The following is a 27,133-nucleotide window of genomic DNA, read 5'->3' as shown; positions in this document are numbered from 1 at the left end:
TCAAATGTAGACTATGCTGAACAAGTTTATAAATAGAACATGGCACAATGAAGCTCGAGGTCTCCTTTCAGTTTCTATTTTATGAAAAAAAAATGTGGACAGGTTTTCAAAAAGTTTCCCTTTCTCATCGTTTTAATACTTTCTAAAACATTGACAGCTTTGCTTTCATATGGAGAAAAAAAAAAAAGGCATTATGTTTAGAAATCACTATTCCTTTTTCATCAAACCTTCCTTACAAAATGTAGCTCTGTCCCCTTTCTCTCTACTAACAAGAAAGCAATCCAGAATCACTGGTATTTAGCAAGGAAAGAAAAGATGTGGCCTTCTCTGACAATATTATAATTTCATGTATTACTCATTTTTAAAGCCTAATATGCAGTGGGGGAAAAATAGCTTTAAGAAGTAGAGAAACGCTTGATGTTCTTTGAGGGTGAGGAACCAACTGGCTTCTAGAAACAGTGGTTCTAGATCACAAATTAGACTTGCTAACATGAAAATAATTAAGCATTTTTAGTAGCTTATTTTGGAAGTGTAGCTTGAAAATCAGTGGTAGAGTGGAAGGGCGGGGTAGGGAAAAAAACTAGTAATGAAAAAAACTTCAGCAATCTCTAAGTCTGAGCATTAGACTTCAGCTTTTTATTTAAAATCCCTGCAATCCTGCAGACCATTCCCACATCATGCCCTTTCCCATGTCTTAATTGCCAGGATAATGTAGCTAATGACAGAGCTTCCTCTCTATGACTGCTTAAGGGCCGACTGACAGTTACATGTAATAAAAACTGTATTGCAGAATATTCTGCTGCTAGACTGTTATGAGTCAGATGAGCTTTTTCTGTGGGTCATTACAAAAGAAGAACTTGCTCGTGCAAAGCACAACCTGTGTAAAGAAAAACTGACAAACTGGAAGAAGCTACCTCTGAAGAGGGGGCGTTTTTCTCTCCTTTCTTTCCCTAAATGTGAATTAAGATGCATGTTCATATTACTTGAAGAGAATACCGTGTGTCTGTTTATTCCATGTGTCTGTTTTGACTGCTTTGCCTTAATTTTAGGTCTTTTTGTTTTCCCTGACTGTGTGTCACATGTGCATCACCAGTTCTAGAAAGCAATGATTCAGGTCCATAAATGACGTGATGGTCTATAGAAATATTGTGTTTTGGTGCAAAATACAGACAGCCTTTTCAAACTCATCTGTCATACTTGCATCACCACAACTGAGTTGGAGACGCATTTTCTTTCAACTTAGTCATTTTCTTTTCCAGATCAGTTAAACTTGCTTATTTACTTGTGCATGAAGCAGGAAAATGGTGCTGAATTCAAATTTCATTACCTGATGACACTATAGAGCAACTAAGATCAATACTGATCTGTTCCCTTAAAATATGATTAGTAAATGCTGTGAGAGATAGCTACAGAACTAGTTTGATCAGAATGAACTCCTTCCTATACCCACAGTAATCCATACATGTAGAAAACTGCTGGAGTCAGAAACACCTGACCTATATTTTTGCAGCAGAGTGAAGGACCTTATGCTACCCAGTAAAGGGCAGGGGTTGCCACAGAATTAGACTCCCACAGAGAGAGAAAGAAAGAAGTTGAGAGATCCTTAACGCCGATGCCAAGTGTTATGTTTTTGCTATCCTCCAAGTACTTTGTCAGTGAAGTTGCAGAAGTTTGAGAGGTGAGAGAGAAGCTCGGTGGGGTGTCTTGTCAAGGATTATAAGTTTATTGTTGCCTTTTCTATGGACAAGCAATGATTTAAACAACGTTTATTCCCTTGAAATATTAGACATGTTACACTGTCAGGAAGCTTCAAATTCTGCCATCTTTTGTTGGTGTAACCACATCAGCTTCACAGTAGCTCTTTAGGATTTCTGAATTAAGGGCATTCCTAGTTCTTTCATGATGGGGGAGCTATTTTAGCATCTCTTGAAGTCTGACTGGAATGAAGAGCTGATATTCTAGAGGGAACATAGTAGTATTTACCCTCATTGCTATTCCTTTGCAGTTGAAATACATGTGATATGTAACCCCATAGCACACTGAAGACCAACTACGGGGATGCATGTAGGATGTAATATCCTGACCTTGTTTGTTTGATTTTTGCAGATGGCTTTTCTGCTTTTGTTTTGTAAAATGATGAATTCTAAATGAAACAGCTGTCTGCGCAGGATGGTTTATTTGTCTTTTCTTCCCCCTCCACTTATTTAGATGAAATCCTTTCTGCTGATGCCAAGCCAAGCTGTCAGCACATTTACCTCTATTAAAAATGTAGGTGTTCTAACAGCAAAACAGTCAAAGCTAAAAACCTGCCTTTTAGATAACACTCTTTCTGCTCTTGCCAAACTCAGGACAACTTCCTCCCGTTATTCTGTCCTGTAGGCAATTGAAATCAAGGTCAGAGCTTGTAAATGTTCATCTTGACTGTGGTATTCAAGTTCAGAGTTTTGACAGTCAAGACAGCAGGCAAAGGGAATGATAGTATCATTTAAAAATTCACTCAAAATTTTACCAATGACAGAAAGAAGAAAATCTATCTTTGTGGCAAATTGGTAAAATGATCGAAATTGCAGTTTTTTCCTTCTTTAGATATTTTTATGCCCCTGTAGTGTGCTGGGATGAGTGACAGTTAGCAAGCTTATATTTCCCTTGTCCTTTTTTGTACTTTGTAACTTTTCATAGCATAATGAATTTAGGGAATACAACAAGTGAATGACTAAAAAGAAATATATATATATATATATATATATATATATATGCCACCCCATTTTTTTAAAAGCTGAGAAATAATTTTTTAAATATGAAGGAGACGAGAGGCGATGTGGTGCAAATATAGTCTTAATATTGATTTTTTTTTTAGTCTCTCTCCCTTTCTCCTTCCATCTGGCAGTTTTGTGGAGGATTTTTTGTTTGTGTTTTCCTCTTCAGTTATTTAGTTATATGCAAATTGTTGCAGTATTTGCAACATACCGATTCATCTAGCTTGCTACTTTTTCTCTAGCTGAAGCCACAAATGGGCATTGAGGGGTCTGGGGCAAGGGTTAAAACAGGAGTGTGCTTCTGAAGTGCTTTGTTTTTTAATACTTTCTCAACTTTATATTGCTTTCCCCTCGATGAACCTAAGATTGTTATAGTTTGTCTATGTAGTAATTCTGATGGATCTCTGGTCTGATTTCCCCTGAAACCTGTTACATGAATGCAAAATATCCTTCAATAAGGAATTTCACTACTTCTGTTCTACGGAACGAGACAAAATTTTATGCCCTTTAAATTGGTCCAGATCTATTTAGTTTATTGAAATTACTTCATTTGACCAAAGCAAGGATATAGGCTGTGACAGTAACCCCATGTTTTATCATACTGTACATGCCTACCGTAGGAAGTCATCAGCATTGATATTAGTTTTTGTTGATATACATAGTGGGCTCCTTAAGTGTGCAAACCTACTGAAAGAAAATTAAAGCAAGTGCTGTCTATGCAGATACTTTTCACATATATGTTTCTGTCATGGTAGTACGGTTTAGGAACTAAGTGGTTGTTTCAAAGTCATGTAAATGGGTATAGAGGGCATGTGCTCCCTCTGACTCTGTCCCTATGTCTTTCTATCCCTGGTAGTTCTCACTTTCCTCTCTATTAAAGAAGAATAAAAATGGCTGCAGGCAGAATGTGTTGCACTGACTACACCGAGACTAATAGGTGCTTACTGAAAGTGCTGGGTTTGTTTCCAGTCAAGTGTAACATCAAATGAGTAGAACTCCCTCAGCCTTCCCACTCAAATAATTCTGTCATTTTTATTTCTTCATCATTGCTATCAAAGGGCTGAATTTTGCCCTACACTGCATATACGGTTTGTCCTTTGAATTCAAAGGAAGCACACATGCGTTTTTAGAGGTGATTGTTTCATCTACAGACAGCAGACGTGGTTGTGCAGGCTGTGCCTGTTGCTCGCTTAGACGACTCTGCGTGCGTGTGTTGCATTTTGGCAGAAGAAGGGAAAATTGTATTAGATTCATTTAGGTTTTTTTTGTAAGACCCATTCACCACGGGATATTGTATGAATTAGCTGGGGAGCTGAGAGACCAGAATTCCTGGTCTGTCACAAACTGTCTTAGGCAAATTATTAAATTTCAAAGCATCCTGTTTATCATACTCAAAAAAACAGGTCTGGACTGTTTGTTCATTTCAATTGCAAATGAGCCGAGGGCTGTGTGATGCAAAATTTTGTCTATAAAACTTTTTGTGATACCACTGTGATCATGTCTAAAATTGCCCAGTTCTACTAGAATGCAAATATTAATGTGGATTTTAAGATATGAATATATATTTAAATCTTCTAACATGAGGATCTGAAACAATTGGCAAATGAAGCAACTAGTGATTTATCCATCTTCCGATTAATTTTAATCATAGCTGTTTCTTAATTTTGACTTCTCTGGCAATTAGGATTAATTTAATTTATAATGAAGACATAACTGCTGGGTTAGAATAGGATTATGGGTAATTATTAAAGTACAGTTGCAAAGAAATTTGTTTCATAAGCTTTTAAAAGGGTTAGTTATCTGACCAAAAAACAAGATCAATGTGGTTGGTGTTAATTAAAGCAAATAGACTAAGGAATGAAAAAGATTTAATCCTGAATTTATGAATATCTTTAAAAGCTTGCATAGTTAATTCAGCCTGTGTCTTGTGCATTGTTTAGGGAAGAAAAAGTGTGGTTGGAAGACAAATAGAAATAAGAAGTGACCTTCAGCTTTGTAAAGCCTTTAAAAGGAAACTGTTTTAATGGAATAAATGCATCTAAGCCTCTGATATGGGCCTTGGGCAAACCACAAATGACTGGCAATTAGCTTTACTGCATGGGGTTAATTAATAAGAGGCAGCTTAAAAATAGGCATGAAGCATATTTGTCCAGTAGACTGGTGATTGTAAATTATGATAATAATAGAGCATTGATATTTTTACCTTTCCTGAAAGCATTAGAAACATTAGAATATTTGTTATCTCTAGCAACAAATGTGGATTTGAATATAACTGCTGATGCTGTACAGGTGAAATAAATGCCACTTTCCTGCCAGGGAGCAAGGAGAGGTATTGCAATATGCTGAGAGCCAGGGCAGACAAGGCCAAAGCAGGAATATGAGCAAGTCTGCTTTTACTGGCAAAATCCATGCGTATCACTGCAGAGCTGCCGAGGCATTGCACTTCTTAGCTCACCATTAGATGCCCAAGCCTTTCCCTTTCTTAGGCTTCCTGTCCTGTCAGAACTGGACAAAAATGTGAGTCTTGTCTGCAGCATCTGTGTGTGTGTGTGTATTTTCTTGTTTTTAGCAATGTAAGTGCTGGAAGTGGCACCTGCTACAGCTGGAGAGACAAGTTGGATTTTGCCCAAGACACCACCTTCTTTCCCCCACATTATAGCTTCGGTTCAACATTGAAGTTTATAGGCATATGTCCTCCAGGGCACTGCAAAAAATTCCCTGGTGAACACAAAAAAACAGATATGTATCTCTTGTGCTCTTTTCTCATTCCCTGTTTGAGCCTAATGATTAACAGATGTCCTAAAGATGATTTTTTTTTTTATAAGACCAATATATCTTTTAATTGTCTTAATGGCTGTTACTGTTAGCCATAAAGAACCTTATTTCTTCCTGAATCCCTTATGTCTCAAATAATTGATTAGTAATTAATAATGATTATAATAACAAGCATTCATAAAATGAGTTGATATTTTATGTTAACGTTTTTATATGCTATATAATTTTATGTATAATGGTATAAGTAATGATGAATTAAATCTGGGAGTCAGAACAAATCTCAGAGTCATACACAGAGAGATGAGTATACCAGAAGTGTGCTTATGTTTGCATGCACCATACTGAAGATACGAGGTTGGTCTGTTGGAGCTCTCTGCACATACAGAGGTTTTTTTCAGGTTGCTGGTGTTTGCTAGCTCCTAATAGCCTTGGATGCAATGAAGCAAATACCCGCTTAGGCTGTGGGACTTAAGAGATGGTGGAAGGCTGAGGAAGACATTGGCTGTTAGTGTCATGAAGGTTTTTGCATCTGTACTGCAATTAGGCACAGGCATGAAATGTGATTAAATTGCCCAAGTTATGGAAGAAATAAACTAAAAGCTGCACTTAAAAGCAATTTACTCAGTTAAATGCAGAAACATTTACTAAGGATAAGATGAACTACAAGAAAATCATGTCTTCAGCTAGCACAAATCTAGGCAACATCAGTGACTTTGCTACTGACTTAAAACCAAGGAAAGATCTGGACCACAGAAAGAATTTTGCTACCGAGTTGCAATAAACGACACCCTAATGAAGTGCTGGTGTATGACATGAACTGGCTGTCTTTGTTTTCTAACTGCCTTCCCAGCAAAATTGTACCAGCTCTTTAAACAACTTATTTTTCAAAGGCAAGCATACAGTGTGAAAGACATTATCTAATATACAGTAAAGGGAAAGAGGGGAAGCGGGGGGAAGAAAAGAAGACAGGAACATGCTCTGTTTCCATTTAGGCTGCTCTAACTCCATTACTATCTGGATTTATACTGCTGTATTTTAGATCTGCATTCACCCCTTGCCCTGTAGTCTTAATTTGTCTCCAACAGGTACCTTTCTATTCAGTTCCCAAGCTGCATGCTGTTATGTTTCTTCTCTTCTTTAATAATTTGCTTCACAATCATACTACAGAGGAGTACTGACCAGAATGAGAAAAAGAAGAAAGAGTGCAGAACTCATAACAGAAGCATATTTTTCCTCTCTTTTCCTCTCACTTTTGAGGTTTTCATGTTGTTTGTGTTACCATAGATGAAATGCCGCCTAATTCTGATAAGTGATTCCTGTTTAGTTGGAGGACAGTGGGTTCTCCTTTGAAATAAGTTCTTGATAACATTTTCACCTTTTATTTGTCCACCCGCTCTGATCAGAAAGTTGGTGACACTTTAATTGCTCACAAGTGGAGAAGTGGAATATTTTTGAGAGGTTGCATCTGCTTGTAGGATACATTCAGATATTGTTGTCTTCAATGCTTGTGTTTGAAGTGAATCACAGATCAGAGGGATAAGTAATATTTTCAGGCACTGTGAAGTGATTCAGCCCTATGAACTTTCTTGAACTGGAAAGGAAGGCAATTTTGTAGTTTCTTGCGGCACATTATTTCATGATTCATTAATGTTCATACTTTTTTTAATGTCTTCCTTTAGATGTTTGCCCAACTATTGTGAACATGGAGGAAAATGTTCTCAGTCCTGGAGTACCTTTTACTGTGATTGTAATGATACGGGCTACACAGGAGCTACCTGTCATAACTGTAAGTAAGCCCATGCATATGGCGTTTTCTGTTACAGCTGGTTTGTCAAAATGCACAAATTCCGAGATGTCACCTCACAGAGTATTATAGGATGTGGCATGCCCTGATGAGATAGAAAAAGCTCAGGTGTTGGGCTAGGAATAGCAAAGGAATCCATTTGCAATATGCATGTTTCTTGGTAAATATTTTGGAGAAAACAAAAGCAGAGTTTTTTATTTCTTCTTTCTTTTCAACTTGTTTTTCACATTTTTTTTTTCTCATATTGTACACTGATTTGGAGAATCTTAGAAAAATACATGTATGTACCTGCTCATAGAGAGCAGGAGAGAGAGTCATTAGGCATTTAGTTGAATTTAGCAAGGGTTAGTTTGTTTGAAGGGTAGTTTTAATCTGTAATTGAGACTATATGTCAGTTTTGGCACCAGTAATGAATGCCAGTGATGCAACAAATATTTACTCTTTGGTAATATATCTGCTGTTGATATTTAGTGCCAAGTAGATGCAAGCATATACAAGATGGATGGGCCTTTGTTTTTGGTTATCTGGAAGCTCCTATACTAAGCACCCTGATTTTATAAGAATCTTATGAGAATTTTGGACCTTTGCTATTTGGTCTGCATTTTTTTTGCTGTTTTTCAGTATTTGAATTGATTTTGTATTGAGTCATTACAGTTTATGTGATCTATTGTATTATTATGGACATGTTAAAACAAACAAACAAACAAAAAAAAACATGGTTTTCCCCGAAGTTCTTCTAATGGGTCTGTAAATATGGTGGTGAGGAAGCTTTGTGTGAGACATGAGGAGGCCATCCAAATTTGGCCAGCTCGTGAGCCTATGAAAATCAGTTTGTGCGTTTTCAGTAGAGATTGGGAGCCTCAAAAACCCCAGGACTTCAGTGAATCACAGCTCCTGCTGAATATGCATCGTTCTTTCAGGGAGTGAGTGAGCATATTGTAATTGAACAGTAAGGATGAGGTGCAGGAAGTACCAGGAACTCAGCTGATATCTACAACGCTAGAACATTATCTGTATCTACAGCATCTAAGTGAACACTTCTTTAGTAAACAACTAGTGTGTAATTTCAATCTGAATTTTCTTTGCCGTTATGAGTAAGCACATCATATGTGAAATCGCAGTAATATGTAAAACATGACAACTGCTGAAATCTGCAGCAAGGTGAATAATATATTAGAAAAAAAAAATATATGTGTGTGTGTGTATATACAGTGTAAAACAGTAGAGATACAGAACACTAGGAATGCCAATAAACACAGGCAGAAGGAGGAAGCCAAAAATAGAGCCTGTTCATACAACTGAACTAAAGGGGAAATACTTTTTAAAAATGAAGGTAAAACTTTCTATCTTGTCACCAAAGAAGAAAACAGGGAAGGAACAAGTGAGATTAACAATTCCAGGAACCCTACTATCACTGCCCCGGTTGTTTGACGAGCATTTATACCACACATAGGATGAGACTGGTGAGATGCATTTTTTCCCCTTTAAGCTAAAAAGCAGAAAAGGAAAAAAAGTTACTTAGTGGTTTGAAGCTGAGAATATTGGCAACCGCACTGCAATTCCAGAGACCTTAATGCTTTGCTAATTAACAATGAAATCATTTGTGGCACAGGGCATGCAGCTTAGGGAAGGGATCGTTGAGAGGTCTGTTTATAGATGAATGTCTTCCAATAGTGAGGACACCTGAACTTCAAACTGTCAGTACAACAGAAGCTAAAGCAGAAATTCTGCTTTGTGCCGAGCCAGATGAAGGATGGTAAGAGAAGTGCTGAGTTACTTAAGGTTCCCTGATGTGAAAACTCCCCCAAAAGTTTCCCAGAGATGTGTGTTGGGTCCTTGCAGCCGATCAAGCTGCAGACACATGCGGTGTATGCTGTTCAGCTGTTCAGCTTATTTGCAACCATATTATCAACAGCTAATTTGATTCCAGCTAGATCGTGGAGCCAGCTGCACTCTAATCCAAGCAACACTGATAAATAGCAACATTAAGCTGGTAAAATGCATTTCATGTGCTTGAGATGTATGATGAAACTATTTCAAAGCCGGTGGGCAAATGCAGGCTCTTGATAAGAAACCTAAAGAACATGAGACGTTATCGCTTTTAGCTGATAGCAGTTGACATACAGGAGTACCTTGTAGCCTGTGAATGAAAGCCTCAGATCTGATCACAGTTGTAGCTGCAGAATATCCTTCGTAAACAGGCAGCTCCTCCAGTCTTGTAATTTAGTGCAGGACTATCAAAGTAAAATATCTAATTTCTTAAGGTTTGAAATATCTCAGCAGGTTTTGATTTTTACATTAACTTGGAGGCAGACAGGCCTGAAATGGAACTTCTACCAATGTAGAGAAGTCATTTCTTCTATTAAACTGCCTTTCAGACCCCAAAAAACCACATCTGTACAGCAACAGTAGGAAGATATGGCTAACAATCTGTTCAAAGCCAAACATCATGTGAATAGTTTGATTGTGATCTGGATTTTTTTTTCTTCATCAGTGTTTTTTATTTTTTAAATCCTTTTTTTAGCGGGATGGGGGAGGAAGGGGAGCTCATTTTTAAGATATGGGCGTCCTACTGGTTTAACAATGTAAAAGATGACTATTCTTTGCCACGTTTTCAGAGGAACTGTATCATATGTATCTACAAACAGGAACTTTTTGATTTAATATTTTATTAGCTTCAGTTTGGAGACTTTACCATTTTAAGAACTCTAACTTACTGTCATCTGTCATGTGCGAGTAATGCACTTTGGTGATATAGATGCTATCTTATTAGTTTCTTCAAGCATTCAAAGAGCACACTGGTTCACAATGGGAGAAACAGGTAATAATATGGACTATTTATACTCCAAGGAGTTTATCGTTAAGTTTGAGGAAAGAGAACAGACAGGCTTAAATATGTGATGGAGCATCAGAAAGCAGCGAGAAAGTCTTCATCAGCATTATAGGTAGTACGTAATTATTGCTAGGCTTCCTTGTAGTCAAAAAGTCATAAGATAGAGATTAGAAAGAGGAAGAAATCGAATGGTTGCAGGCGTGAAGGAGTGACATGGGAAAAAGCAATAATGTGCTTGTTTGGAACATGTAAGGCTATGGCGAGAGGAATTTGACATTTTTGACGAGGCAAAAACAGGTGTCATGACAGGGAGACATGATGGAAATATGTCATGAAAAGGAGGGATAAATAGTTTGCATTTAATGTAACACAGGATGAGTAGACAGTGGCAAGACAGAACAGTAAGTTGATAAAAGAGACAACTTCGGATGATTTTTATACAACCATGTCAGATTGTTGTAAGTGGGACAAGATTTTGTCATAACTGAAGATGGGACTAGCTGGTACTCAAGACCTGAGTGGATAAAGAGGAAAGTACGCACCTCAAGATACGTATAAAGAATCAGAAGGGTCTAGACATGGCACCAGTGTAATCTTTCCAAGAGACAATTGCTTTTCTGCATAACTCATATCCCACTGCTTACTCATAAGTACTTATGCTTCTAAAGCTCCTTCCTCCAAAAAAAAAAAAAAAAAAAAAAACCACCATTCAGAAGACTAGTTCACTCATCTTCTTTCCCCCTACTATGGCTTTTTGCTCTTCCACTTTCGCAGTTGTTCTCACATCTTTTCTGTTATTTCTGCATATCAAATCCAGATGTGTCTACTACACCGTCATCCCATTGTCCACATCTCAGTCTAAGAACAGACTGCAGCTACATGGAGAATTACTAAGTATGGCTGTAGATTGGCTTAGCAGCCAGTTCTAGGTTCTTCACCATGAATCAAGGTTTTATCTGTTCCTTGGAGATGGCTATGCCAATTAAACCATTACAAAAGGCATGGCAATATATGTGATCCAAGATGACGCTTCACCATGGAAAGGGTAGAGGGTTATTATTTATTCCCCTAAATAATGATCTGTGGCAGACAGGTTTCACTCCAAAGTCTCATTTTTTTTCTCTGTTCTCTTTTTTTTTTTTTTTTTCCCCCCCCTCTGAATTTGGCTATGAATTCTAAGACAACAATGTTAAAACCCACTGGTGTTTTCTAGGTCTCAGTACTTTATGGGAAGAGATGGAATGTTTACTAAACCTGTTCTTTCTGTCTTGCACAGCTTGTTGCTTAATGTACAACCCGTTTTTTTTCTGTTTACTACTGCTAATCCTCCTTCATAAGCTGCACCATGTGGAATATTATCACTGCCTTCCGAATCTTTTGGGTTTCTTTCCCTCCCATGTGGAAAAAGAATTTGAACTTACCTCCTGTTGTGGCAGCTTCCAGTGCAATTCACATCTCCTTGTCAGCTAGTCACAGCATTGATTAGCAATTCTGTTTTCATTTCTGTACTGTCTGAGCTGTGAAACTCCAGCACAAGTGCCCATGCCTTGCTGTCATGTGCACATGTGGCTATGAAACTCGGTGGGAATTGCGGAGCTCATGCTGACTGGCCCCAGGTTCCTGTTCACACTCTCTTCTGGGGCGAGTAGGAGTCTCACAAAACAGCCCTATATGACATAAGGCAATTGGAGGGGACTGGGGTTAGCTCACCTATGAATTTTGATTTCTTCTGTTTCTCAAACTCAGTGGGGAATAATATCCAATTTACAAGTATAGGTGTGTGATCTGTATCCTCTGAAATTATATGGATTCTTTCCCTTGGCAGTATTATTTGCTCACTGTTACTTGAGCTGATCTGCAGCTAAGACAATACTTTGAAGATGCATTCTTTTTTCAAGCCTGTAAAATACTGCTTTTTGGTCTCTTAAATGTGCTTCCCATAGCTTGCATTCACATGGCTTCCCTTGGCTGTTAGGTGATTAGCTCAGCTGAAGTCTTTTTTTTTTTTTTTTGATAATTACCTACTGTGCAGTGAGTAACCTACAGGCTGGCCCATTAGTTACTGCAACAGTCTGATACAAATAGGAGAGAATCCTTTATGCCATCCATATTGCGAGCCTTAGGAAAATAGATAATATTGTATTTCTGCCTTCTGCTTTTCTTTTCTAGATAGAAACACTAATGTTGGTAAACAGCTTCGGAGGCAGGCTGGGGTGGGATTCCGCTCATCTATTTTTTTTTTTCTGTCTGATGCTATCTAATCTAAGATAGTGGTTTCTTTCCAATATATAATATATAAGTAGCAGAGAGAGTGAAGGTCATACCCTATCTCCTGCAGACTATCCATGGTAAATTGATGAAACACTTTTGAAATGCTTGTTGCCTTCTATTGTCTATAAAGGAAGACTGTCTTAACCTAAACATGTAATAAACAACTGAAAGTAGATCCAGATTACAAGTGTGTAGGTATTACAGTAGTAATTATGCTATGTATTATATATGTAGGAATTAGAGTAACAAATATATACAATATTTCTATTTATAAATTCTTAGTTTAAAACCTGTATATATCTATCTCATGCTGTTAATTGTCTTTGTAATTATCATCTGATGATGAAAGCGATAGACCAGTGTAAAATGGCCACAAGATACAGACTGTTATAGCTTTGTTGCAAGATAACTGTTACTAAGCTCCTCTTTCTGTGAGTTATGTTACTGACTCGGAAAACCTCATCTTTTCCTCCTGTATTTGCATTATTTTTGTATATGTGACAGTTTTCAGGTGGCATTTAATCTTGGGTGCATTTTTTTTCTTCTGAAGAGCAGTGAATGTTGATACAAAGAATGATGTGAAATATAAAAAGAAATGGTTTCATTCTTCATGTTCAAAGGATGTCAGCATGTCCCAGAGCTTTGTAAAGTGATAATTAACAGAATGTAATTTAATGCCTCATATTTGCTTTGGTATGTGATCAGTCTTGCACGTACAGGCATGTGTCTATTGGCCTAGGTAATTGCTGGAGGAAATATCCATACAGTCATTTTGACATGACATAAATGTAATTTCAGGATTTGATTTTTTTTATATATTAATATGCTTACTGCATGGTATCATTTTTTTATCTGAAAAGCTTAATAGAACTTCATCCACATTTTTAGTTGTTCCGTAGTTGCATCGAAAAAAAGCCAGCTATGGAGTTGGTAGCTGTTTTGTGTTTCAAAGTAGGGAGATGTGTTCACAATTTAGTGACTGGGTTCATGAGCTTCAAAGAGTTTAAATTTGCTAGATTTCTATTAGTGAATCTGGTCATGTAATTTATGTGACCCAAACAGCCAGTTTTCCTGTCAGAGATTGTTAGAACAGAATTTTCCGTGTGTGTTTACAATTTTGAATTCTTTAACTAAGTAATGCACATGTTTATTATTCATATCTAGCCTTCAGCACTGTACTTGGTGTTCCTGCATATTTTTATTCACAACATGCTTTTGGCATATAAATTTTCATCATTTATTTTGCATTAAGTTACTATCCTATTAATACTTTCCTTCATTTTTTTGCATCTGTAGATTTTGTGTGGATTTCAGTGTTCCTTTTTTTTTTTTAAAAAAAAAATAGTCTTCTATTTGCCTGTTGTCCATAAGTACTGTAGAAGTTACTCTGCCTTGGGACAATACTGCAGACCGAAATATGTAGGGCACTACCTCAGTACTGGTTCTCTGATCTCTCCTTTCCCTCCAGCATTGCTTTTAGCATTTTAGGTGTGTCTGACCGCTGTCTTGCAGCAGCAAGACTCATGTGTCACCCAGGAGTGGCCTTGGGCACAGGCTGCTGTGGATAAAGGACTGACACACGGCCGTCTTCAGACTCCTTCAGACAGGGAATCAGCAGCAGAGCATGGGCTGACGTGACCTTTCGTCCCAGGGGCCGGGGGAGGTTTATTCTGAATTATAGGAAATTGTGTAATCCCCAAATGCGATGGAAGGATCCCTTCTGAACAGCCGTTTAGATGACATTGTGGTAAAAGTCATTTTAAAGCTATCTGTGGAAATAACACATTCTTTATCAGATGAGTAAATACATATTTTAAAAAGGGAAAATAAGCCATCTGTCATCCCGGCACATCACAGCAGAGGCTGCATTAGTCTGTCAACAGCAGAGCTGTCAAAATCCAGTTTTGGAGAGCACAGATTTCATTTTCTGGCATTTAACAAGACAATTGTATTATAAGGGTGAGCCTGACACTTGTTCCCAGAGTTCATTGCCTCTACTAATCCCTGCACTCTTGATGCGAGCAGGCGAGCAGAAACCTCCCCTCGCATGTTGTTTTATTTGTTATTTAGAAAGATACTTGATTGAGCGCTCATTACTCTGTGTCTGCAGGAGCAAAGCTGTCGGGCTGAGGGTTAGCAGGGAGACGGCGAAGTCAACGGCTCCGATGTGCTTCCCAAGAGCACAAGGCGCTTTGGTAGGAATGCTTAATGCAGCCCGCGAGGGCTTGAGCACTTACGCATATTGACTTGCCCAAGGTCAGTCTGGAGGTGGCTGCACATCCAGAAACAGGATTGGCCTTTCTGCTCTAAATCTGCTTTTCATCTTAGAATGTGCAAATAGCAATGATTATTTTCAGGATTATTATTTCTCTTTGCATCTAAGATGCAAAGGATTAATAAGCAATCTGTTGAATCCAGGAGGGTATCTGTCAGGATGTGTTTAGCTTATGATTTTTCATGAGCGTACCCGGTAGGCGTGTGCGAAAGCAACATGCCTCCGCGTGATACGTTTTCACCTGGAGAGCAGACCATGTCAGTGCATCCCAATGAAATAAAGAACTACCATTCTTTAGCTCTCTTCAATGTACTATATCTGTTATATCTCCATAAAACCTTATCTCCCTCACAGTAATTGAAAATCAGAGCTACTTTTGTCGTATTATGAGAATCCAATCAAGACATACCGATAATAGTGCAGGATTCAATTTGATAATTATAACTAGTACAGCTCAAATTCTGAATGCTGCTTCAAAGTATTTGTAATGAAATGTGTGTGATCAGTATCCAAAGTAATTAGAAAAAGTGTTTATTAGGAAATAAATATGGCAATTTTAAGATTTGCTTTTTATTATTTATTTTTGGAGGAAGATCATGCTGGTATCTGTAAGATTTGACACCGACATTCCTCTGATAAACATTAAACAAATTGCTTGTGATTTGGAGTTTCTGCTTTTGGTTGTCTCTAAGGGTTACCTGCTGGTGAATGGAAGAGAGGTGGTTGCCTTGCTGTTTCTTCCAGTAAAACTGAAGTCTGGGCATTACTTTAACCTTTGCAGCAAGTCCAACACCCAGCACTATCTTAAACAGAGGAGATAAAAGAGTCTTAATGGGTGAATGACAAATTTGCACAGAGAAGAGCATTTAAATCTATTGCTGCCTTGTTATTGTTTGCAGCGGTTCAAGTCGTTGATCAAGGAACACTCTTTTTAGCCAAAATAGAATCAGAGGTAGAAAATAAATTTGCAGTGGTCTTAGAGAGTGCCTTAATAAATTAGCATCATGAAAGGACAGGGGGCAAAGCTGTTAATTACTAAAGAAAACTTAGGTGAGCTGATGACCTCTGCCAGGGAGCTCCAAAAAAAAAAAAAAAAAGGAAAGAAAAATAAGTGTATGTTTAGTGAAGGGTGTCATGGAATCTGTGGGTGAACTGGGTACAGCAAAAGTAACATTGGAAATAAATATCAATATCCTAACAGAAAAGCTGAATAAAAAGATATTTTATTAGAAATAATAGAAGTTTGACCTTGTCCTGCAGACCTATACATACGTCCTCAATCATGTGCTGTTATAGCTTAAGATATCAGCTATGGCAGGGCTAAGATCTCTTCTAGCTTTTAGACTGTAATTGAAAACAGTTGGACTAAGAAGTTCCAAATACTTAAGGGTTTGACTGAGCAGTGATGGAATTGCTCATAGTTAAAAGCAGTCGGGCTCTCACAGCTTGTTGAATCAAGGCTGAAGTTTCAGTTGCAGAGCCAAGTTAGAGAGCGTCCTACAGCCCTGTTGGGTTTGATTGCTAGGAGTGCAGAAATCCTACCGTGTGTGTGCTGCCTGAACTAGCAATAAGGGCTTGATGCAGGAATCAGAAAATGAAGTTATGTGGCTCATTGCAAAGGTCAAAGTGGGTTATTAATGGCATTGAAATCTCTTAATGCTTTTATGTCACTACAAAAAGCTAGTATGCTTTTTTCTCATAAGTGGGAAAGATTTGTGTGTGGGCTTAAACTAAAAAATATGGGATGCATATGTTCAGAATCAGAACCAAAGCTTTGATTACTGAGCCTACAAATCTGTTTATCTTCCCTGGAGATGTAAGAGATCATTTAGAGTTGGTCTGACTGTGGGAAAAATGTTTGCTTTATAAATGCTGACAAAAGCTTGACAAACCATTTTTTAAGCACCTGGGAATAGAAGAGAGGCGAAACTAAAGGAAAAAAAATGGCCATTATGTTCAGTGAATAAAATAGAGCTTGAAATGACTGTTTGGGTGGAATATTGAGTTGTTGATCTGAAAAGCCAGTTTAATTGAAGACATGTAAGACTGAGATAGATACCTGAAGGAGTAACATGGGCATATGTATTTCACAGAGGATTAAAAGGGGTCGGGAAATGGATCGTTTTGACCTCTGTCGGTATTGCGTGTGTCTGAGTGCCATCAGCATGGCTCGTGCTAGCGTACAGACAAGAGCACACACAGCTCTTAGTGAAACAAACAGCCCTTGCATTGCAGAACGGCGCTCTCAGGCTGGGAGGGCTTTAAATGACTTCTGAAAGGTAGCAGAAGCCTTTACAAATTTTCTTAGAGAGAACTGTTTTATTTTAGCTGTAAAAATCTTGGTATAAGGTCCAGCATTATTGTTTATAAGTGATTCTGGAGGGAGGAGAAACATAAAAGCTATTCAATCCGTCTATGAGTAAAATAGATACTTTTGATATTGAGTTTCTCCTACTGGTACCTAGCGTGAGTCAAGCTGTTCCTTTTTTTCGTTTCCTGCAATAGCTGCTGCTGTCAACTCTAGCCCATCGGTGAAGCTGTACTCCTGTGACACTCTGTGCTTTGTTTTTTGCTTATACTGCAGTTACCTTGTGCTATTACTGTGTTAAAACAGCTCATTCCCATATAGAAAAGTGACAAGATCGGAGCTGCTGCCCCACAAGGACACCCCCATGAGCCAGGGGCTCCCAGCAAAGCCTGGAGTGGATGATCTGTGGCTCTGTCCCACTTCCAGCCCTGTATACGAGGCTTCATTGACAAGCACAATTCCTCACATCAGGGCATCCAGCTGGTCCTCCATGTGTTTCATTAGCCAAAAAGTGCAAGACCTACAAATATGCTCAAAGCTCTGTATTTGGTGGCTGATATAAGTAAAAAAATCTAAAAAGACCTGGGATAGTTAGAAGATGGAGGAATGATGTGACTTCTTTGAAACAAGTGGCAACTTTAGGAAAAAAAAAAAAAAAAAAAAAAGACTAATTAAACATTTTAATGAGAAAGCAAGCTTTCAATGAGCCTATAAAGAATTTTATTTCTGGAGGTTTTGATTCCATTTTGGTGAGCATTTTAAAATTTGAAATTAAACTTGAGGCACTGGAAGTATAAATGCAATTAAAAATGTTTCACAAAAGAGGTATTATGAAATCACCATTTTTTAAATTTAGAAATAATACTGGCAAATTATTGACAAGTTCTGCTCTGAAGAAACTCTGATGAATAGCTTTCCCTCTTTATTAAAAAGGTATAATTACGGCAAACATTGTTTAACACCAAAATGTCAGCATTTGTCAATAGTTCCATAATTACAATTTTACTTGCTGTTTGAAAGTGAGGCCCTATTACATGCATAAATGGTTGGTGACTCTTTGATGATTTCCTACTGTTCTCCAAATGATCATATCTCCATTGGAGAAGCTTGGCACAAAATAGCACATAAATCTGAGTGCAATTTTCAAAGTTAAGACTCTAGAGTCTTACCAGGAGCAGCTGACTATGTGTCTGGTTTTTGCTTTTGTATGACATTTACAATTGCATGAAGTGGAGAACGACTACAAAGAGATTTTGCCTTTCATTTAAGCATAGAGACAAACTCAAGTTGTTGGAGTAACTGAGCTTTTGTTCAGGAAACAGGGGAACTGTAGGCAATAAACTCAGCCTGCAAAAGGGCTGAGCAGACCATAGAGGGGATGATGTACCTGAATTGTCTTTTGTGCCCAAAAAACAAATAACCTTGATGCATTTTATACAGCATAAAGTAACAAAAAAGATAATTAAGAGCTATTGTCCATCCAGTCAAAATGTGTGGTATTGAATGCTTAGGGTACAGGCTTGTGAGGCTTTCACTGTGCAGCTACAAAGTAAATTGTCCAGCAAAATGTCTCCAAAGTCATGATAGTTAAAATGTTTTATGTACTAAAGCTTGCAGTTTATAGCCTTTTTCCACTTCTTCTCATTATGCTGCCTCATACTTACTGCTGGAATTCTGATATGACCAAAAGGAAAACACTTCAGGATGGACTTTCTTCTTGAAGATGTAACTGTAGTTTCACAGAAACTTGTGCATCCTTTCAGTTGAGCACTTCTGACCTGAATTTTAGTCCTAGCTGTGTAGCTTTTCTTTTTCCGAAGATGCAGTGACAAAGGGTCCATCTAAAGATGAATGAAACATCTGTTTGCCACTGTCCATGCATGTTATTAAAGACCAAGTCTTCACATCTTTCCTCATCAATTGGAAGAAAGAATATCTGGGCTACAGCCAAAGTGGCAGTTGAAAAGAAAAGAAGCCCAAAAATAATAAGAAAAAGAAAATAAGTTTATGAAGAATGATTTTTTAGCTGTCTCGGTGCACTAACACCACTTTAGCTTTAGCTCTGTCCCTTGCACTACTTTTTGTCTGCAAAAATGCTCAGCAAACAATTCAGGAAAGGCAATTGGCATAGTCCCTAATGAGACAAGATAAAGTGTCCTGTTGTGATGATGACAGCAAATTTACTAAGAGAACTGCAGTTTGACAACTTTGTGAATTGATCCTTGATTCCTTGATTGCCTACTTAATCGTGTGTTACCATCTCACTTCTGACCCTCCATATCCCACTGGCTTTTATCAGCACTTCGGCAGCTTAGGGACTCCCTGTAGCCCCTCAGATCATGAATACTGGAAGAACAGATTCTGGTTTGGGGATTTTGTTTTATTTGTGTTTAATTTGTACGCTTGGCCTGCTGTCAGAGTGGGAATTCACAGATGATTGAGACTCTGCAGTTCACTTTGTCAGGTTAATGAGTCTCAGGAAGAGGATTTCTTAATTTTGCTTATTAGAGGAGGGGGATACTAATTAAAGCACTATCTCAGCAGGTACTGAGTACCTTCAGCAGATTTTTAACTCTGGGAAGCTAGGCATGTTTAGCACTAAGAAATGTTCTGTCTGCAGCAGATATCCAGTCAGATAAGGAATATATGAGAAGCATATTTCAGCAAGTGGTTCTAGTGGTGGATTTGGCAGGACTTGTGCAGCATGGATTGCACAGGAGAGGCTGGATGTTTCTCCTGAAGAGATGGTTACCCATGGCCAGGCTGCAAATTACTTTGAGATCTTTCCAGAGGAAAAGCACTAAGATCCTTGCAGTTGCATCTACAACTTCAACTCAACAAATATTGAATATTGCGCAATATCCAATTTAAATCTACTGCTGTGATCCCTAAAGGATCAAGGGGGTTTGGAAAGATATTTGCAGTGGCTAACAAATGGGATATTTGCAAGTTCTCCTGAGTACCTTCTGTTGCTATATAATGATGTGTGAATGTACAAATAGTGGTGAAGTATGCTCTTAAAATTAAAGGATAAGAAAAAGATAGATTTGACTTGAGGCAGCCAAAGTTGATGCCAAAATATATTCCAGTGAGTTGATTCTGTTGGTAGTACTCTGAAGCTTACTCAGTGCAAGACATAGGCTGATTTGTTTACTTACATTTTCATGTCTATTGTGTCTTCCTAATAATTCCATTTCATAGGAAGAAAAAAGCAAGCTTTAATTCGCTAAGTCAGTGATTTTTACTGTATTTGCTGATAATTAGTTGAAAATAATAAACAAGCTGTTATGGATATGAAACACAGCAGTATAATTAGGTAAGTGGTGAGATGGAAAAAAAAATCAATTATCCTACAAGGGGATTTAAGATCACTGTTGTTCAAGATCCAGGATTGTACATGTGACTGATACCACATGACTGTCATTCTGAAGGTTTTTGTTTTTTTTCTTTTTGCACCATTTAAAGTCAGAGTTATGGTATTTTGCCTAGCAACATGACTCAAAACCAAGAAAAGCTATTGACCTGTGGAGTTTTTTTTTCTCCAGTTCTTGTTCTTGGTAACATACTGTGCTTATTTTATTAACCACTTGGGATTTTCGTAAGCATTATCCTTCCATGCAAGAATATTGATAAGCAGAGGGGAAGAGTTGAGTGTATAAATAGGTCTAAAGTGTAAATGTGTCATCGAGGATGGAGATGACTTGTGAGCTTGAGCTTTTCTTTATTAGGGGCAACATTTATTTTGGGGTAACAGACAATGATAAGGGATTATAACTTCCTGTTCAACACTATCCTTCAGAGAAAGGGAGAATTGGCAAATGCCTTCTGTGGAGGGAAGACCTAAGGGCATGCACAGGTAGTAAATAAGGCATACATGTGTTTATATATGGATATGTCTTTGAAATATCATTCTGTATGTGTATATATGGAGCATTTCTCTATTTGAATGGTGGCATGTTTTAAAGTTCATATCTATTTGCTTAATTCTTTACATATTTTAACCCAAAATAAGGTCAATACCTAGGTCTGTAAAGCCAGCGTATACTCAAGGTCAATAGTTAAACACAAGCCTAATTCTGACCATGTATTCTTACTGTAGTAAGCTTTTTAATGTAAACCAAAACCTTATGCTATGACAGTGGAAAAAAGCAAGTACTGTTATGTATGTCTGCCTATTCTCTCCCCATATGTGAAAGCAATATGTCTTTCTGAGAGTGTCTGTCTGTCTTTTTAAGCTATCTACGAACAGTCATGTGAAGCTTATCGACACCAAGGGAAGACATCAGGGTTTTTCAACATTGATTCAGACGGAAGTGGACCGCTTGGACCACTCCACGTTTTTTGCAACATAACAGGTAATGGTCTAACAGTATATGGTGATTCTAATGTTATTAATGCATCTTGTCATTATACTACTAAGAGAACCTCAGAATCATGGACCTTTCAGTAGCAGAAAAAGGCAGAGTACTGGTAGCAAGTGAAGTGAGCATTCAGCTCTGAGGCAGTATCTTAAATAGGAAGCAAATCAAAGAAATTCAACTTTTCCTGCTGCTAAAAGCATAATGGTATTTATGTCATGTAAAGGAGACTGCTAATGTATTTTTCACAAAACCCTAATTTTTGAGAGATATCAGTATTTTTTCCTAAATGTATAGAAACTGTATGCAAGAGTATATTGTTACCTTTTCTACATTGCTAATTCTTGTTGATTTGCCACACATTCCCTCTGATTCAATCCTGAAAACAAAGAACTCAAGATATTTATATTTTTTCTTAATCTCCTTGTACTTAAAGTATCTCAAATTAAGTTTTCATTTTGACTTAATTGGGCAATCATTATGTTAATTAAATGCACAGCAGTTAATTATTAAATATGTTTTTTATTCAAGTGTAACAAATATTTAATAAGATATGTCATCTTTACTGTTGTTCAGTCACATAAGAATGGAAATAGAGTTTCACCTTTCTGTCTGAATATCCTTCCTTGATCTCCACTAAGGGGAATGTGCTCATTTTTATTATTTATCATATAAATATGTGTGATCAAAACATTGTCACTGCTTTTTATCTTTACTGAAGAAGTAGGATTTTTGACAAGATGCAGAAAGCATCTGCTTTCCTCATATAAGTTTTATTTGGCAAAAATCCAAAAGGCATATGCCTGATTCTCATTCTAACTGTAATGAGTTTGTTGTCGACATATTTATTTTATTTTGGTTATTTTGGAAAAGTGATGATGAGGAATAACTGACAGGACCTCCTACCCTAGAAAACTTCTTTTTGTAGATGTCTTATTTGAGGTGGAGAAAGTCATTTGTCATAGTCATCCCTATTATTCATGTTGTATGAAGGAGGATTAAGATACAAAGAGAAATTACTATTTTATAGTTATTCAAGGAGCTTCAAGGTGCAGTTGCTTATACCTGTGTATCATCTAAATTTGGTTTGGGGTACCTTAATCACAAGAGTTTTTTCTCTCTGTAAATGTATCTCACCACTATGCTTACAACATATGAACAATTACAGTAGCAGATGAAATTACCAAATATTGGGAAAAAATAATTTTTAACTTTACGTATATGAGGATGGCTTCTGAACTTTTTTTTGAGATGAGAGTTCTTCATAGTTTTCTGAAAGTACCAGTGCTCAAGGGAAGTAAAAAAGAAAATTATATCTTGTTATATTAGAGAAGGAAGAAAGAGAGAGAGAAAAAAGGTAAACTTATTGTGCAATACATAAATCCATAGCATAGGATAAAAGCAGAAAAGCCTGTAGGAAGGTAGCAGCACTGATCGGGAGTGCAGATAGATGCTATGCATGAACAGACTAAACAGATTAAAGAGGTGGCTGAAGGGGACTGTGGCAGAAACACATGGAAATCCTAAGTGGCATAGAGAAAACAAATAGGGATTGACTCTTTTTCACAATATATGAGCTAAGGGATAACTGAATTATCAAGCAGCGGAATTTGGTTGTTTGTTTTATTCTTCTTGATGTAGTGCATAATTCAACTTCGAACTTGTTGGCTCAGGCCATTATGAGGGCCATTGTATCAACAGAGTGACAAAAAATGGCTAGAAAAGCAAACAAACAAAAACCTTTTTCTGGTAGTTTCAGAAAGCACTTTTAAACACAGAGGCTTGGATGCCACGCGCAGTTTAGGTAATGAGCTAGAAAATGTCTCCAGGAAAGCTCCAAGGTAATATTTTGACCTCCTTTGCTTTCCTATGTACCTGCTCTTACTCCAAGGCAGTGACTGGCCTCTGAGCTACATGAAGCTTTGGTTGTGCTTGGGATGGCAGTGCTCGCTCTCTCTTTTTTTTTTTTTTTTTTTTTTTTTAATGCAGTTCGGGAAGAGGTAACCTTTTTATGCCTAAAACACTTAATCCGCCCTTGCCACTGAGAAGGCTGGTAATGATCAATATCAGAAAATGGCTAATGGACCATCTGAAACCCTAGTCAGCTAGTCCTTATATTCTTGGGAGGCTTGTTTCTTTCTTTTTTTTTCCCTTTTTTTTTTTTTTTTTTTTCCTTTCTTCCTTGGAAGTCTATTGATCTGTCCTGAGTACTACTTAGACACTAATAATGATATTCTCTTGCACAAGGTCTGTACTCAGTCTACATCCATGCACTTGATTTGCTTCCCTGCAATGGAAAATGTTTATAATCACCTCTCCTCACCTCCCTGGCATAAATTTTGGCCCTGCTATCTCAAAAACTTTCTTAAAATATACTAAGTCATTCTGTTGCCTAACTGCGTCTTTACTGATGCATTTTTAATGTACAGCCGTCAAATCAATAATGCTTAGAAGTTGCTATGACAAGATCAATGCTTAGTTTTGTCTTGGCCAGGTATTTATCTATTCCTCCAAATGTATTTGTTTTGTTTTCACTTCCACAGGTGCAGATCAGGAAAAAATGAGTCCTTATTTCAGGTCTTGCTACTGGTCCAAAATCTATTTTTGCAACTGCCATAATAAAAAGAAAAATAATAATAATGAAACAAAACATATTTTTCCTTGTTGTAGATCATCTCTGTTTTTGCAGTCTCCTGTCAAAATGCAAATATTGTCTTATTTTTCTGGTGAAAGAAAAGTAACTTTTATTTTCTCTGTCTCCAAATAGTGTACAGAAACTGCTTAAATCACAGATATAATAGGGGGTTCTAACAGGAGCAGAAGGAGATTGTCAACCAAAGTGATATTTGCAGTTTCTTTATCAAATTGCCTTTAGCCTTTTTTCTTCATTCAGCTAACAATGATCAAGGCTTTTATTGCTCCATAGAGTACATATTCAATAGCATGTTAACAATCAGGGCTGAATTCAGGAGGATGCAAGCTATATGCATAGCTTAAGTGTCTAAATACATTAAGTGCCTGAATAGCCCTACTTATAGGAAGATTTTTGGCCAGCTGTTTGAGGGAAATATTGTAGCAACTCAGCTTGACATGGCTGAAAATAGCAAGGGATGGTCTGATACATAGCAGAGCTGGCCAGGTTTCAATCCCCATCTACAGCAGGGATCCCTATTGATGCTCACTACATAATCATCAAACTTGTGGTGGTACTCTGCCTGGCATCCATTTTAAAACCTTTTTTAAAAAGCTTATTTTTTTCTTTTCCAGAAAGCTCAATTCATCTTTTTATATCACTTTCGAATCTATTTTTCCATAAGAAATACTAATCTCTTTTTATTTTTTGTGGCAGTTACAGTAACCTAGAAGTCACCTTGAGATTTAACCACTGTCACATTTTCTGTGGACATGTCTGACCCTCACAGGGAGGGGATGTTTTGCATTTGTTAGGCTAAAACAGTAGCAGACAGGCCAAGCAGGAGGTCACATCCTGCACTCCTGAATTTTATTGCCTCTGTCTCCATCCCTGCAGGACCAGAACCTATGAGGTGAAACTCCTTTGGGTTCTCAGAGCGAACCAGATTAGATTTTGTGACTTTGAACTACTTCAGGAAAGTTTTGGAGTGCCTTATTTTTTATGAATGTACTTTTCAGCTGGCTGTCTAGTTTTGATTGACTTCATCGTTGGAGAAAAACAATGAATGGGAATCCTTTGGTAATTATTTAGTACTGCTTAGATTAAAAGCATGCCATAAATATTTGCAATTTATCCCTTCAAACACTGTAGCTCTCCTGGCATGCTCTAGTTCTGACAATTTATGTGTTTTGTTTTGAATTTTCATTAAATATTTCAGAACTTTATAAAATGGAAAGCACCACTTAATGTTTGTATTATGTCAAAGGCACTGAGCTATCACCAGCTGCAGTGCTGCTTTCAGAAAGCTTGGTCTGGTGAAATCCTGTGCTTCTGAGGAGCATTGCGAGAGTGTCAGAAAAGTGTAACAGATATTTTCTTCTACCCTTTACCTCTGATCAAGGGTTACTGCTGCTACTGCCACAATTGTGGCGCTCAGCAGTGAGTGCAAAGCTGCGGCTCTCAAAATCACTTCAGCTGCCTCAGTTACCAGGGTGGGATGCAGTTGCCTTAGCACCAGTGAACACACCTGCCTCTGTGTCAGAAACCTTCAGCCATCCTGCCTGGTCTCCTGCCACCTCCAGTAGGACAGTAAGGTCCTGTGGGCTCCATTTCTTCTCTGCTAATCTCATATAGGGGTATGAGCTGCTGGAAGGCATTGTAAAGGGCAGAAGATACAGGCGTTGAGGCTACCCCATCTCACCTTAGAGAAAGAAGCCTGCATGTAAGAGAAATGAACTACTGAGACCAGCATGCGGAGTGATTGCAAAGGAGAAGTACCTGTTTTGCACTAGGAAATAGTTCAGTGGCAGCTCCTCCACTTTTTGGAGAGGAGTAATTTCGCGCACTTGTAGATATCCTGCATCACAGGACATGCAAGAATAGATGATACCAAGCAGGAGACTGGCAAGTGTGATGATTTGCCACTCCTGGTCTTCAGCACAGTGTTCAAGGATGCTGGTCACAATAAAGACCTTGGAGCAACCAGAGGACATATTGCTGATGAGGATGCCCTAACCCTGGAGCTGATGGTGAGGAACCTTCATGTCTGGAACATGGAGGGAAGCCAGGAGCATGGCTCTTTCCTCCATCCCAGGTCCCTGTCAGTATTGCCTGCGTTATGGTAGGGCCAGTGTCTTCATGTGACACTTGTGCTTGATTGTACTGTCTGCACAATCCTGGGAAACAATTTCCTGAAGGCATGAGCGTGTTGTGGGGAGCGCACACAGGGCTCAGCGGGGGACAGGAGCCCACGCAGCAGTGTTTCCATGGAAATGCACCGCAGCGTGGAGACGCTCGCTGGAAGTATTGACAGATGAATCAGAAACTGGGAGGAGGCCGATGAGCACAAAGAAAGCTGCAAAAGCACCACAGTGTTGGGTCAGCCAGCAGAGAAGCAAATGAGAGGTAGGAAAAAAAAATGGGTAGGTAGATACAGGTGCAGAAAACACCTACTTGGCATTAGTGAATTAAAGCTGCTTGCTTCTAAGAAGTTGTTTTTTCATCCACTTTGAGGACTATATGAGCAGCTAGGTTGAACAGCCACTGCAGCTTAGTACGATACTAAAGGACTGGAGCTTCTCTTTTGTGTCCTTCTGCTCCTGTAGCTACAGGTACAGCTTTCAGGACGGTGTTTGGCATTCAGTGTAGAGCACCATGCAACAAATGCATTGTATGAGCTCTCAGAGCAATTTTTCTCTCTCTCATGTAGTGTTTACCGTATGTTTGGCTTGTTGGCAATTTAATCAGTCTGAATAATCTTGTTTTGTGACAAACCTCCTAAATCACGAAGGAGTGATGCAGTTTGCATGGCTGAAATGTGCACCACAGAGATATTTCAAGTTGAAGAATAAAAATGAGAATTAGACAATACAGAACTCATTGAAAGCCAGTTTTCCAGCTGCTCTAATTTCCCACAATTTAATTTGTGTGCTGTCAAAAGCAACTTGGAGACTTCCAGCAAGATGATACAACTATGGGTGAGGCTAAACAGAGTCTGAAATGTGCTGAATGCATTGCAGTCCCATGCTGTAAAAACATCTCCTAGGACCAAATACAGGCAGCATAATATCCTAGTAAATTGGGCCATTAAATAAAACTGCAAAGTCATAAAGCTGTAGCA

At 38.1% G+C, this 27,133-nt stretch overlaps 1 protein-coding gene across 1 annotated transcript in view; it reads left to right on the top strand.

Annotated features, from left to right (window-relative positions):
- The window catches only part of CNTNAP5 (contactin associated protein family member 5), a 248,404-nt gene that overhangs the window by 150,328 nt on the left and 70,943 nt on the right, over positions 1-27,133 (top strand). The window contains exons 11-12 of the mRNA XM_088519572.1: positions 7,211-7,317; positions 21,258-21,377. Coding sequence (XP_088375698.1) covers positions 7,211-7,317; positions 21,258-21,377 — 227 coding nt within the window. The remainder of the gene's footprint in view (positions 1-7,210; positions 7,318-21,257; positions 21,378-27,133) is intronic.

Source organism: Tinamus guttatus, unplaced genomic scaffold (genome assembly GCF_059628265.1).
Source record: "Tinamus guttatus ecotype Peru unplaced genomic scaffold, ASM5962826v1 Tinamus_guttatus_pri_ptg000060l, whole genome shotgun sequence".
Classification (NCBI taxonomy): Eukaryota; Metazoa; Chordata; class Aves; order Tinamiformes; family Tinamidae; genus Tinamus; species Tinamus guttatus.
The sequence above is the reverse complement of the archived record's forward strand: the minus strand, read 5'-3'. Positions and strand labels throughout refer to the sequence as shown.